The 14,548-nt window shown below is 33.4% G+C and overlaps 1 protein-coding gene across 2 annotated transcripts; it reads right to left on the reverse strand.

The window, feature by feature from the left end:
* Positions 1-3,018: 3,018 nt before the first annotated feature.
* On the reverse strand, positions 3,019-11,107 carry LOC132175129 (RHOMBOID-like protein 12, mitochondrial). Of its 2 annotated transcripts, XR_009439391.1 has the most exons (9): positions 10,657-11,107; positions 7,695-7,815; positions 7,190-7,309; positions 5,359-5,469; positions 4,824-4,868; positions 4,051-4,155; positions 3,920-3,961; positions 3,265-3,409; positions 3,019-3,169 (listed from the first exon to the last, which is right to left on the reverse strand). XR_009439391.1 is itself a non-coding variant. In XM_059586967.1 (8 exons), exons 1-8 carry the CDS (start codon positions 11,034-11,036, stop codon positions 3,320-3,322), a joined length of 1,014 nt encoding a protein of 337 aa, XP_059442950.1. In that variant the 5' UTR covers positions 11,037-11,106; the 3' UTR covers positions 3,019-3,319. The 2 variants fall into 2 exon arrangements, 1 of the variants encoding a protein (XP_059442950.1); XM_059586967.1 differs by having other exon boundaries at positions 3,019-3,409; positions 10,657-11,106.
* Between the last annotated feature and the right edge of the window lie 3,441 nt (positions 11,108-14,548).

Genomic DNA, 14,548 nt, shown 5'->3' on the forward strand with positions numbered 1-14,548 from the left:
TGTAGTATGGTTGAGCCTATAAATAGATATGCTTGTAGCTCTCATAAATGACACTCCAGTTTTCAAATATTCACTAAGAACTTTATATTCTTGAGTATTCTTAAGAATAGTTAAATTTTGTGAGAGAAAGTTGAGAGCCCACACCTCAATTATTCCTAGTCATTAGTGAGTAGACTAGAAGGTTTCATAATCCCTAAGGTTAAAAGTGATATTTATTGGAGGAGCAAGGAGAAAAGTTTTGCTCAATAACCAAGGAGTAGAGTAGCTGTACAATCGAGTAAGTGTTCTTATTTTTGTTGTTTATTTTAGAATAGCATGTTTATTCATGCGTTCTTTATAAGTTCGATCTTGGTTTGAGATTTTTGTTTTTTCGTAGATGTGTAAAACACCATCAGGATGCTCCCTAGTTTCATCGCTAACTTCAATGTGACAGCTTAACAAATTTAGGACGACTTGCTGACAGTCTTCCTAACGATGCTCTCGAGTAAGCATCTTTTAGAAGCAGTATCAAGACAGTTCATTGACAGTCTTATTAATAGTACTCTTGGGTAGGCATCTTCCATAAGTAGCGTCAAGATGGTATACTGACAATCCATCTAACAATGCTTCCAAAAGTCTCATTTTTCAAGCAGGATGTCTATTTGATAGTCCTATATATAGACGGTCCTCTCAAGTAGGCTCTTCAAGTCTTTATCAAAACTTACTTCAGGAAGGTTTTTAACAGTTTTGCTAAGATTAGTACAAAAAATTTAAATCTAAGTTTAACTTTTACACTAAAGCACTTAGGTGACAAAAGGTTTACAACACTCGTTTTGATCATTAAAATGAGTCAATTTTTAAAACCTAACAAACTCCCATTTTAGCCATTTAGTGGCAAAACCAAAATACATCATAAACAAATTACAGGTAAATATCATTTTTACAATCACAGCCCAAGCCTATCAAACCAAAACTAGACTTTGATTAATTGAAAATTTTCTTGTACCCATTCCCTGAAATCAGAAAGACAATTAATTACGTGCATTGAGATTTGAAATCGACTTATCATTGTCTATTAATAACCCAAGCAATTTTGGCTTGAGAAGCTAAGTTGCCGATATACAACCAAAAAGAAATGGTATCAAATCAAACATCCATAAATTATCAACTGTATCAATACATCCCATAATAAAATACTCAACGAATACATGAGATATAAAGAGAACCATAAGATACATAAAAAACAAATAACAACAAAAATTGTTCTATGTCATCAGCTCCCACTAAACATAAGCACCTCTCCTTAGCAGATGTCTCAAACCGCTATCTACATTCTCCCCCTTGTTGATTAAGTCTATTTACATCTCTTAAAATTTAGAATTGAGCATTGAATGTCTAGAAATGAGCAGCTTTTAAAGATTTCCAAACTTTTATAGATACCCTTCTAAGGTCTACAATTTCTCTCAGAGTGATGGCTGCAATTGCCTTATGCATTTGGAAAACTCTAGGACCATTTCTCTGAGAATAACTCTCCTTAAGTTCATCCCACATATCCTGAGAAGATTTTGTTAGAGAATAGCAATGTGAGACAATCCCACATTGCTTAAGTGTTGAGAAAGCCCTTGTCATTCGCTCACATAAATTACCCTCACCTAAGGCTTGTCCAGTTGTCCCACATTGGAAAAACATGAAGTCCCTCTCCCCTTTGGCTCCTATATAAGGAGGCTTCTTAGACAATAAAAACTGCTCAATGTCATCAGCTCCCTCTCAATATTAGCAGCTCTCCTTATATATGTTTCCTAAAACCATTATCCACATTCTTCCCCTTTTAGTCACAAATGACAAAAGGATGAACTTAAGTGGCCTCATCTGCATCTTTGGGAGGTATAACCACATCAACTCCAACCTCAAGAGATACATAGTCATTGGCAACATCCACATAGACATCACCAATTAATTTATCTTGATAGGATTTGCTATTCTCTTTGTAAGTTTATTTATAGACTAAGTTGAGATCAATTAAGCATGCTGAAAGATTATTATCAACAAATTCCTTATTGTGAGACCCAAATTCTTCCAAAAAATCCTAACCAAATAATCCTATTATGTGCTTTCATCACAACCCATGTTTAAGAAGGCATGAAAAGCTACAATTGCTTCTCTTTCTTTTCTTATTCTTTTTTTAAAAAAAAAAAAAAAAAAAATTTTAACAAAGTGGACGTGTAAATGATCATCTCCAAATTCATACTATAGTGACATTTAGTGAGAAAACATTATTTAGCACTAGAACAAATCTACATGAGCTCACCATGAGATTGGTAAGATGCGAAGTTGATCAGAATCCCAAGAGAAAAAGAGAGTAAACATGACTTGAGTTGAGGTTACTCTTAAAGTTAAAAAAATATGGAATAAAAAGACTACTTAAAGAATGTGAGATTATCTGCAATCTTACACTCTTTAACAATGAATATTGGATATATTTATGTTCTCAGTAGGGTCCTTTAATGCTGACTAAGATAGAACCCAAAGTTAATATATAGTAATTGAGTAATGCTACATACTACACTCTCGTTTCACTAGACTTTTGTGCCCATCAATCTTTGAATCGCTAAAGATTGACAGCACTGCCATAACAGTCCAACGGAGATGTCTAGGATAGAGCCCAAAGTCACTATATAGTAATTGAGTAATGCTACATGCTACACCCTCGTTTCATTAGACTTTTGTGACCATCAATCCTTGAATCTCTCTCCAAATATTGATGGTATTGCCATAATAGTCCAATGAAAATGTAGTATGTAACATTATCCACATGCGTTAGCAAATAAAACTAATAAACTCAAAAAATAGTGTAATCTGACAACAAATATTTTAATTGGCATTGGAAGTTGAGACTTTTCAGTAAATTACTTCATATTATTCTGTAATGTTCTCTAAATATTAAGGGGGAAAAAAAAAAAGCTTATGGAGACTTCAGTTACCTAAGATTTTTATTTTTATTTTTTGAAAATTTCAAGCAGAGAGTCGGTAGAATAAATATGAGAAAAGAAGAACCAAAGATGGCCTATTTGAAATTTTAATGGAGGGAAACGAATAAAAAGGAAAGAAAATGAATACATTTCCTAAAACCAACCCTGAACCTCGCCGGCCTAAGAAGCAGCCACATTTTCAGCAGTGCTAAGTTTCTAACCTACCAAATCAAAAGATAAAAGCTGTTGATACAACTTTGCAACTGATAGATGATTAGGAATTTAACATGAGAGAAAGAAAAAAAAAAACTCCTACAATGGCAATAAATATACAATGCTCAAATCAGGAGTCTGCAGGACTTCTGAAAGATTTAGAAGCGGCCTTTCCGAATTCGTGCCCAGGCTATGGCTGCAACTGCAGCACCTCCCAAGTGTGCCGAGCCGGAGATATGACTATCTCCCTGCGATAATAAAATAACAGCAATTAGATATGGTTACATTGATAATGATCTGGTATGATGTCCTGCAGTGGGGGCGGTTAGAAATTTGATCAAGTTAGGCATAAATCAATTACGCCGCTCAAAGTCGAGCTCACCTGGTTAATTTATTACAGGTTATCGACTTGTCGTGTGGTTCCAGCTAGAGGTAGGGTTATCTCAATTGGGGAAAGAAGAATATGTTAAAAAAGATATTGAAAACTCACAATAGAAAAGGTCAACTGTGCTGTCAGATAAGATTAACCATGAAGTGGTGATTCTATGAGAATTCATCTTTGACAACCCTTATATCTATTGAATGTCATATCCTGTTATTTGCTTAGCAACCACCAAAAAAGAAAAGGATGGCAGAAAGTTGACTGAACTCACTTTGTATGTCATCCAGCAAGCATGTATTGATTATTACAGCTCTACCACAGTTTAAATCCATAGAAACTACTAAAGAATGAGTCTACAAGAAGAAATCCAACGTACCTCTATCATCCTCAAGATATCTTTTCCAATTAGAAAGATCCCCTGAATGATAATTAACCAAAAGGCTTTTATAAGGATGTTTAGAATTAGCCTCACACAATCATATTGACATAACCTAAAAGTGAGCTTACCAGTAAGAAGGCAGGGACTGGTATGAAAAATTCCAAATAGAGAGTTGATTTTGGAAAGAGGAATATATCAAGCAACATAATAGCATTCACAGCCCCACTTGCCCCCTAAACGACACAAGCAGATTCAATAGTCAAATGAAATTCATGAGACGTTTTCTAGAAAATCAGAGCATTGAGACGTTTTCTCACGAGGCAACACATGTAAATAATGATAAGGTGAAGAGTAGGTACATGTCCATATAAAGCGGTCTGACTTATAATTTCAATGAGAAAACAGTATAACTTATGAAACACTCCATTTCTCAAAAACAAGGTGAACTCATATAGTTGGAGTAATAAAGAAGTGATTTTTTTCACATGAATTCAAATAAGGGATTAGATTATTTTTTACTTAAAAAAAATCTATTCAGAGAAACTACGCCTGTATACTACAAAATAATAAGGGAAAATTTATAAACCAAATGAAAGTAAAATCAATCCATTTGTTTCACTCACTAGAGTTGATGGAACAAACTAAACTTTGGCATGGAACTCACATGAAGTGAAGGGAACTTGAATGTTCCCGAAAATATGGAAAAATTTCATTCCAAAATGCCTTTGAAAACTAGGTGGAACAATTGGTATAAGACACCAGCAGATAGCATTTCTCGCAAGATGGAATTTTATTCAGATATAATTGACTAATCATAGCAAGGCATCAACATTTGTTCAGAGACCAATTTTGATAGAAAATTTAAGGATCTCAGTATGAAAAAAGGTTGCAAAAAGCATACCAATCCTGGAATATTTGACGGGTCTATGTTCCACAGTTGTTGGCCCTGCAGCAAACAGACTGCGAGATATAATCATAATGGTAACATTAACAATCTTGTTAAGTAGTTTCCATATGTTATCACAAGCAAAATTGTCAAAGTCTGAATATTTAATTTCCAATAAAACGAATGACTCGCATTTTCTTTAAATGGGAAGTGCCAATGGCCATTGGCAGCACAACCATGTAATATAATCAACCTCCATAGAACAAATATTTTTCTTTTTTTCTTTCTTCTTTTTCATTTTTCTGATAACCAACAGAATTTATTTAAGGACCAGAAGAAAAGGCACAATACATGAGAAATGCCAGAAATAAATTGATTGGACAAGGCATTTACAAATTTTATTTCTAAGTTAAAATATATTTGAATAAGTGCAAAAGATTCATCAAATAAAATTTAGACATACTAGTGCTCAGGGAGAAGTATGTTGGTTCATTTTTGTTAAATCATTATCTCCCACTGAAATTCTGGACATTCTTTATTACCATTGTACCTTTGATGATGAGGCCAAAAAGGCTTTGTGCACCAAGTAAAAAATTGAACCACCAAGAGCCCCAGCTAGATACAACGTAAGCAAAAATTCAGGTCCAAAAGCTCTTCCAATCTGCCAATGTGATAAATTAGCAGAACAGAAATTGATGAAATATACTAATGGAAAACAAATACATAGATGGAGTTGAGACATTTAAAATTTACAAAGATTAATCTTTACAAGCGACAAACGGGAAAATAAGAAAAGAAAAGGTAATTTGATTTTTATAATTAAAATAGTTTAGTATCCCTCAATCAAGTCTGTCTTGGCAAAAAAGAGAGCACTCTTGAATGTGAAAAATAAAAAAATAAAAAAATAAACTATCAACATAGCATATGGTAGTGGTAGTCTGATTAGGTTTCTCCATTGCCTATAGGGAAACTCAGACATTCAAAAGATATTAGATCAGTTTATTGGTTTCTATGTGGCCATTCAACTGAAAAATTGGTATCACATATCATAAATTGAAATCTTAAAATCCAATCACAAGAAGCACATTTCAATGCTAGTAGAAACATAATGGATTCAAGGATGACCAGGCATCCACAATTTTTTTTTTTTTTTTTTTTCTGGATTTAAAATCTTAAGCATAAAAGGTTTGTATTTAGTATTTTAAATTTATGTACACTTATATAAAGCTTCAAGGTTTTGTATACCTCCTATGTGCTACAAGTTCTCTCTCTGCTTTGATAAAATTTCCTTTGTTTGCCAGAAAACAAAAGTTAAGCTATGGTCAGAATCAAGCAACGATTATATGATGAATGAAACCTGAGATGATTGTCAAAACCATCCAACTCTTTGGCAATGGTAAGATTCCCTTTTTTTTACAAGCAATTTGGTGGCTTGAATTTTTTAGAATTAAATGGCTGACTTATAGAGAAAGGAAAAAACTGTTAAAATTTTACTGCACAGTAGAAATATATTGTGGATAGTGTATAAAGTAAGTTTGCTAAGTTTGCAAGCAATAAGCTGGTCACATCATACTGGATTATCTATTAAAGATGTATAACTTATGTCAAGGGTCGATTTTTAGTAGATCGCGCAAATGCACGTGATTGCACACACACAAGGAGCTTGGAGAACCAACCGAAATGCATGCAGTGTATTAATCTGGCACGCCCAAAACAGAAGGAACAAAAATTTAGGTTAACACTATTTTATAGAATAAAAAAATATTTCTGAAGTGTGAAATTTCGATGCATCCCCCAATAAGAAGCTATCAATCATAGCTTCTGGATCTTAATTTCATATGGAAAATCTAAATATAGTTCATTACTTTCAACTAAAGGTATATTGGTTTCTATTAGATTAAACAAATTAAAGGGAAACTACATGTACCCCACCTTTTAACTAACTTCCTTTTTGCAATGTTTCAATTTTTGTAATGTCCCCTCAACGGAAGGCTTGCAATGTCGCCTTCCGTGGCCCAAAATGACAAAAATAAGTTTCATAAGATAAAAAAACAAAAATCATTAAAAAAGGTAAGTCATTTTTTATCTTATGGAGGGTTTTTTTTGTCATTTTGGATAGTAAAAATTAAGTATGACATTACAAAAAATGCCCCCCCCCCCTCTTCATTTTTTATCTTATGAAGGGGGACATTATAAAAATTAAAACATTGGGGGGGCCATTACAAAAAAGATGGTAGTTAGACGGGGTAAATGTAGTTAACCCAAAATTAAAGGTGCCTTTTGTAAATTGTAAGATGCAAATACAAGAGAACACAAAAAGAAAGAAAAGAAAAACAAAGACAATTCTAATCACACAAGAGATATAAAGGCAAGTATATTACATTCATTCCAAAGAAGTATAGCCCGATCATGTTAGAAACAAGATGCCCGAGATCGATATGACTGAATGCAGAAGTAATCAATGTGTGCAATCGTCCACTTGTAACATTGTCTAGTGAGATCTGTTCAGAAAACATCAATAAGTCATGAATTAGAAAGATATCAAATTAAATTGAACATTTCCAATGGGTCTATCCTTCAACAGCATGCCGCCTGGATCCTTTGCTCCATAGTCTTAAGTTATAATTAGCTTACTTATCCACGTCTTTAAATAAAAATATATCTATTCCCTTCCGGAAGCACTTATCATTTTATTTAAAATTGTCCGGTCGCTGCTTAACCAGTAGAATTTTACTGGGAATTCCCTCTGTATGCTTCTGGTACAGAGCAATCCAGAGACGTACCCCAACAAGCGAGAGTATAGGAAACAAAATCTAAACCTAGCATAGTTTTTTGATAAGTAAAACCTGGCATAATTTAGCACACACAGTTTAAAACCCGACTCACCATAAAGTTATTCCTCATAAATTTAGGATCTGCAACCCGCCATAACATAAAAACAGCAACATTAGCCATAATCAAGCCGTAAACCACACCATCAGTTGTTAGTCCTCGGAACGATGATCTCCTGCAGACAGGAGAAGATAACTTGTTGACATAGAAGAACTGACACAGCAGTTAACAAGTCATATAAGAGCAGAAGTATGCCTTTCCAGCAAAGGATTATAATAATGAAACCCATCCATTTTTTATGCAGTTAAGTGCAGCAAAGCAAATTTAAAGAAGAATATAGAGCTTTTTTAACCTAAAGCAGACATAAATTTTCCAAGTATTACAAGGCAACTAATTTCTTGCTAGCTATGGTTTATAATTCCTATCTCATGTTAGGGACTTTGAATGGGTAGAAATAGATAAGTTAATCATTATGAATTTTCTCCCTTATTAACAAAGAATGGCCACAAAACTGAGAGATCCTATGATTCCAGAGACTAAAAAAGGAAATTGCAAGAGAATAGAATTGACAGGATTAAAACAATGGCACATTGACAAAGATCTATTATGAATGTGCAAGACCCAAAACGAGTAATCTTTTTAAAGGACAGACTGTAAGTGAAAAAGAATTTTAAACATTTAGCATACTGAAGTACCCAAGAAGTCAATTGATGAGACATCCAAATATCAATTTAAGGGGCAGCAAAGGTTGGGAGACTGCTGCCTGTTATAATGTGAACACTTCACATTTCTCAACAGAAAACCATGTCCGATGTTTCCAAAGCCAAACTCATTTTCTTCATCTTTTTTTTTTTCTTTGAAAACGACAGGAGGGGTCATTAGGCAACAGCTTTGAAATAATGTTAATATTATAGCTAACCTCAAAGAATTTGCTTGAATAAGGAGTTGAATTTCCAAAGATACCAATTTCAGACAGTAAGCATGAGCTCTAATCACATCCAGCATACTTGGAATTCAACAGAACAGCCAAGACACAGATTTACCTAGAAAGAGGTATGAAGACACTAAAGGTCTCATAATGTTCCCATTTTTATTTTTTCAACACAATAAATGATACTCTCAAAGTAAATCTCGTAATCTTCATGACAGGGAAAAGAACACCATGAACTAGGAGCCATTTTCTAAAAGCAAATTTGATTATACACCCACAATAAGCACAGTACTACTGGTTGAAGTACTAAAGATTTCCCCAGCCAGTTTCCACTAATTGCGCTAGCAATGGTAAGTGTTAATGTTATATGAATGTATCATCCTACACATTGAAAATACTCTTATAACAACAATTCCAAACTTCTAGGTGGAGAGCATGATAGGTTGGAGAGCAGTGGGGCAAGAAGAGGGTCGTACACAAAATCAAGTAGTTCGTGATGAAAATTGGAAAAGCACATCAACTAACTAAATCAAAACTCAATAACCACTGAAACAAGCAAGTCATTGCAGCATGCAATCTACAAACACTGAGATTAGTTTGAATGATCCACAATCTAATCATGTCAAATGGTAACATTACATCCTCTTAAAAGAACTGGAACAGTCTAAAAATTGTTCTAGGATAAAGTCAAAAAGGACTATTCTCCATAACAACATTGATTGAGATAGTTCAACTATGATTCCATCGTTGCTCATTTTATACACTTAATATTCCACACGGTTTTCAGGTGCTTCTTGTTTTGGTTACAATAATGCAACCTGGATGTAACACAAACTTTTTTTTATTCCTCCTTTTCTCGGCATGTCTAAAGCCATTTACCAAATGTGTAACATATCTGTGGTCTTAGGGATTGTAGGTGAGTGGTTCCTTACTTCATTTATCCACTTCAAGTTTGAAGAGAAAATCTCATTCCACACGTGCGCACACACACACAAACGGTAATGTTACATCCTCTAGAAGGACGGGAATAATCTAAAACTAAATCTGAGATTAGAACACAATGACGACTATTCTCCATAACCAATTTTCTATTCCTCCCATTTCTCCTAAACCAAGACACAGTAATTCTTTTAGCATATGTACAGCCATTTGCCAGATATGCAGCATATGATTGCACTATTTGCTTCTGTTATGTGTTCTTACTTCATACGCCACTTACTTCTTACACCCATATCAAATCTGAAAAGAAAAACTCATTTACACACAGATCAATGTTTATGCCGTGACAGGATGCCAACATATATGGTGGTGATAATCTCAGTAACCAGAAGATAGGGGCACAACACGACAAACAATGTACACTGTTACACTTTTTGGATTATGGTTCACAATTTAGCAAATTAATACAAGAGATTTACATTTTGAAATTGAACCATCCAGAATAAATATTACTTTTTAAAATTCAAATTTATTTAAATCAGAAATTACAGAGAAATAAGTTTTCGTTTAAAACGCAGGCGCGTTTGGTACAAACAGAAACCGCAATGGAGTCATGGAGTGTATCACCTAAATAGAAGGTTTTTGTACAGTCATTTACTTTACTATCTGACACGTATTGTCCTTCCGTGGCTTTAATACACAGAATTACCCGGACAATTCAAATCAACCATAAAACTAGAAGCAAAAACCCAGGAAAAACAAAAAAACTCTTCACATTCTCATCAGCAAAAAGCTGAAGAAATCTTCGCATTCTTATCAGGAAAGCACACTTTTTTTATTGTTGCCAAAGTTCATGATAAACCGAAGAAACTGACAAAAGTCTAAGGGTATGTCTAAAAAGTGTTTTGGGTGATGATTTTTGGTTTTAATAAGGATTGTGTGTTATTGATTATTTGTTAATATGTTTGTCTTAAAAACGAAAACAAAAAGTTTAACAAAAGTAGTATATAAATTTCTGATTCCCAAATGACTATGAGGATCTTCACTTCCGGCAAGGCAAACATTATACTAACTGCAGAACAGACCCATTTTCTTTCAATGTATCAGCAAACAAACAGACCCATTAGCACAAAACAAACGCATTACCAGCCACGCCTATGAGAATCAAAACGTGGGTTGAACCGAAAGCTCTGCCGGTGAAATTGAGCTCTAAGAAACCCAACTCTGCAATCTGCAAGACTCTTGCTTGAAATCCTCAAGAGGGTATTTGCTGAATCCAACAAGAACTGCTTTGCAATCACCGGGTTTGACAGAAACCCAGAAATAGTTTTCCCTGACAAACTGTGCCATGAATGAGACTGGTGGGGAAAAGAGTTGAGAAGTTGATTTTGAAAATGGGTATTGGGTTTGGTTATAGAAGAGAGGGATTTGTAGGGGTGAGAATGGAGAAGAGTAAAGGAAGCGGAGGTGTTTGAGAGTTTCTTGGGGATGTTTGAGGCAACTTTGAGAGAAAAAAGCCTTTGCATTTTTTGAATTGAATTGCTGTAGCTTAAGGGTTTTTTTTTTTTCGAAGAATTCTTTTCTTATACGACGTGGCCGTGGGGGCGGCTTGTGATCAAAGAAAGGGACCTCAGGAGTTGGGGACGATTGGACGAAGAGGTGATTTTAGTATGAACAGCAAAAAGTGACACGTTTTTGTACCCAAAAGGCCAAAGGGCAGGTCTTTCATTGCTTTTCTGCTTACGATTATATGGAGAGGAACCATGTAATTATTATGTATAAACCCAACTTAGTATATTTATGTATTTTTTAGGTGATTATATGGAGAGTAACCACAACGATTCTCTCTGTCCTTTTAAGTGAAATGAGGAAAAATTATTTTGTAGTGCATGTATCCCATCAAACTACCATTCAATTTATAATATTTTTTAAAACTTTTAACCCTGACAATGTTCTTCTTCAAATTATCAAAACATTGTCAATGTCTTCCAAAACTAATATTTTGTGCTCAAAACCCCAATTCCGTCAGTTAAAGGCATTAACTCAAATGGTCAACTCGTCAATTTGCCCCATGAACTACAACGTATTGTCATTTTGACCATCCGAGTTAACGCCAATGATTGACAGAATGAGAATTTTGGGCACAAAATGGTAGTTTGATGGGGTTGGGCAGTAGAGTTGTCAGTTTATGGGGGCAAAGTAACAATACATTGTAGTTGATGGAAAAAAAAAAAAAGATAATTACCCCTTAAATTTTCTAAACAAATAAAGTAAAACTATAAATTAAGTAAATATGATATTAAAAAAGAGAGAGTTAATTTTCATAGTACACATATGTTGTTACTTCAAATCAAAGGGCATTGAAAAATATATAGCACATTCATATTCGCGGTGTTTATCTCAACCAACCTATAGGTACATAAAATTATAATTTCATCAAATGTTTCTTTTTTATAATGCATTATAGGCCTTGAAAAGTTATAAAGTTCATAATAAAATCATGTTGCCATGAATAGCAAAACTTTAAAAGCATGCATGTATGAATTATCACCATAATAGCATACCTACTTTTATATTTTCCTTCAACAATCCTAATAACTTGTACATAAATACTACCAAAAGCATGCCACCATCTAAGCATGCAACTAACTTGATTCAACCAAACTATTAGTTACTACAATTAGCACAAGTTTTTTTATCGTGAGTTTCATTTTTCAAAAATTCATTTGCTTGTCTTCATCTTGCATATTGCTTAATACTAAAATTTGTTTCAAAATACATCAATTTGCAATTTTGTTAGTGAAAGGAGTAGATGTTGAAGCTATGAATTCTTGGGTTGTGGAAATTGATTGATCTTCGTTTGGTAGATCTTGAACAGTAGTAATATTAAATCTTTGGCGTGGTCCTCCATGTTCATCAATCAATATAGCTCTGAAGAAAGCCTTACAAGGCTTTGTATATTAGTAATGCCCTCCTATTTACAACATAATAAAAGTAAGATAGGTTTGATAAATCATAAAAAAAAAAAGGAAATTATAAGATTGTTTACCTTTTTTCTTCTTTTTTTTTTAGCTTATATTTAGCTTACATTGATGGTATATTGAAGGAGATACTACAAAAGTGCAAAGTATACTGATTCTAAAGGGTTTGGAAATAAACGCTGCATTTGTCTTAACAAATGTATTTACAATGCAATTTCATTTCCATAGAGAGTTAAGATTTTCCTTATTATTTTTTTAATATAATTGTGTTGTGGTTTTCTTGACTCATACTCTCTTTCAAATTTTGGCATTTTAATTGATGCAGGGATACTCTTGGTGTGAAAAATTGTGTTGATATTAGTTTATAATATTTGGGTTGCACAACGAAGCCATGTTCCAAAGGTTCCATGAGAAGTGGAAGGTATTTGTTGTACCGTAAAAATAGTAAAGAAAAAAAGAAAAGAAAAAAGTATCATTTATGTTTAAATGTCAAATTTTGCATTTGACATATTGGATAGTTTGATTTCAATAATGATTGATAATGTCATGAAGACAAACAAAAAGATAGACTTCAATTACAACATTTGAATTCAATGCAACCTATATAAGATATTTTTCTACAAGGTATTTTTTTTTCATCAAAAAACAAACAAACAAATAAACAAACAAAGAGTCCATTAAAAAGGACAACCCAATATTTATATAGAAAGATTTTACCTATCTCATACACCAAATAATATGTTCAAATGTATAGCACAAGAAAATCCAAATAATATGTTCAAATGTAGACCACCCGATATTTATATAGAAAGATTTTACCTATCTCATACCCAATATTCAATAAAATCCAAAACCCAATATTCAAGAAATGCCAAAAGACAAAAATAACCTTATCTAATTTAATCACGATAAACAAAAAGTAAAGGCAAAATAATAAATTTAAACTATCAAAGAAAAATCACAGTTGAACCAGCCTTCCTACTTTTTATATATCTTTAGGTAAAGATAAAATTGATTTTTATTAATATTATATGTTTAATATTAATAAAAATAAGTTTTATAATTTTAATAAGTGTATTATTTATTAAGTAACAAATATACATACATATATATTATGGGTCACAATCAGGGAAATGGAATTTGGTGCTTCCAAGTGTTGCTGTCACATGGCAGTCGGCCATTGGCTGCCAGGTACAGTCCTTTTTCGGCCCAATTTTAACCCATTAACATATTTCAATTGATATGAAATTTTATGAGTAGGTAGTTAATTCTGAGACAAGCGTTTTTATAGCTCACTCGAAGTGTTTGGAGTTTGCTTGACCCTGGTTTCAGGTGTTCAAAGTTCCACATTATAAACTTACTATGATCGGTCTATTATTTTATGAGTAGGTAGATGACTCATAAATGAACATTTTTGCATCTTACTTGAAGTATTTGGAGTTTGTTTGCCAATTGTTTGATATGACAAATCATTCGGTTCACATATTCACTTTATCTTATAACTCCTAAACATAACCCTATTAATATCACATTTTTATAGCACATTGACGACACATTTAAAAATCTAATGATAATATATTTTTATCATTCAAGTGACGTTTGTCATTTATTATAAGAGATCAAATTTCTCGGGTGTTATAGTATGATCTATGTGTACCCTTAACCTTCTTACGATGAGGTTTGTAAGTCTCGTGGGACCTTTAGTACAATACTAGCGTCCTAGTGAAACAAGGTAGCAAGCCGCCACTAGTAGCTCGACCAAGTCCGAACTACTAGCAATTCTGTAAGGTGTGGCCACCATTTATATATGGCTGCGCCGGCCACTAACAACCTTTGGGTCCAAGAACAACAACAATAAAAGAAAAAATGGACAATAGGGTCAAGTCTTTATATGTGTCTAACCACCATCTGTAAATGGTGCAATACACAATATAGTTCGGTTGAGAGTATAATTTACTTTATAAATAATCAATATTTATTAGTGTCATCGTGTAATCATCATTTATAAATGTTAGGCTCACGACATAAGTTATAAAGGTCATGAGTATCAAATGCTC

This window comes from Corylus avellana, chromosome ca3 (genome assembly GCF_901000735.1).
Source record: "Corylus avellana chromosome ca3, CavTom2PMs-1.0".
In the NCBI taxonomy this organism is placed as follows: Eukaryota; Viridiplantae; Streptophyta; class Magnoliopsida; order Fagales; family Betulaceae; genus Corylus; species Corylus avellana.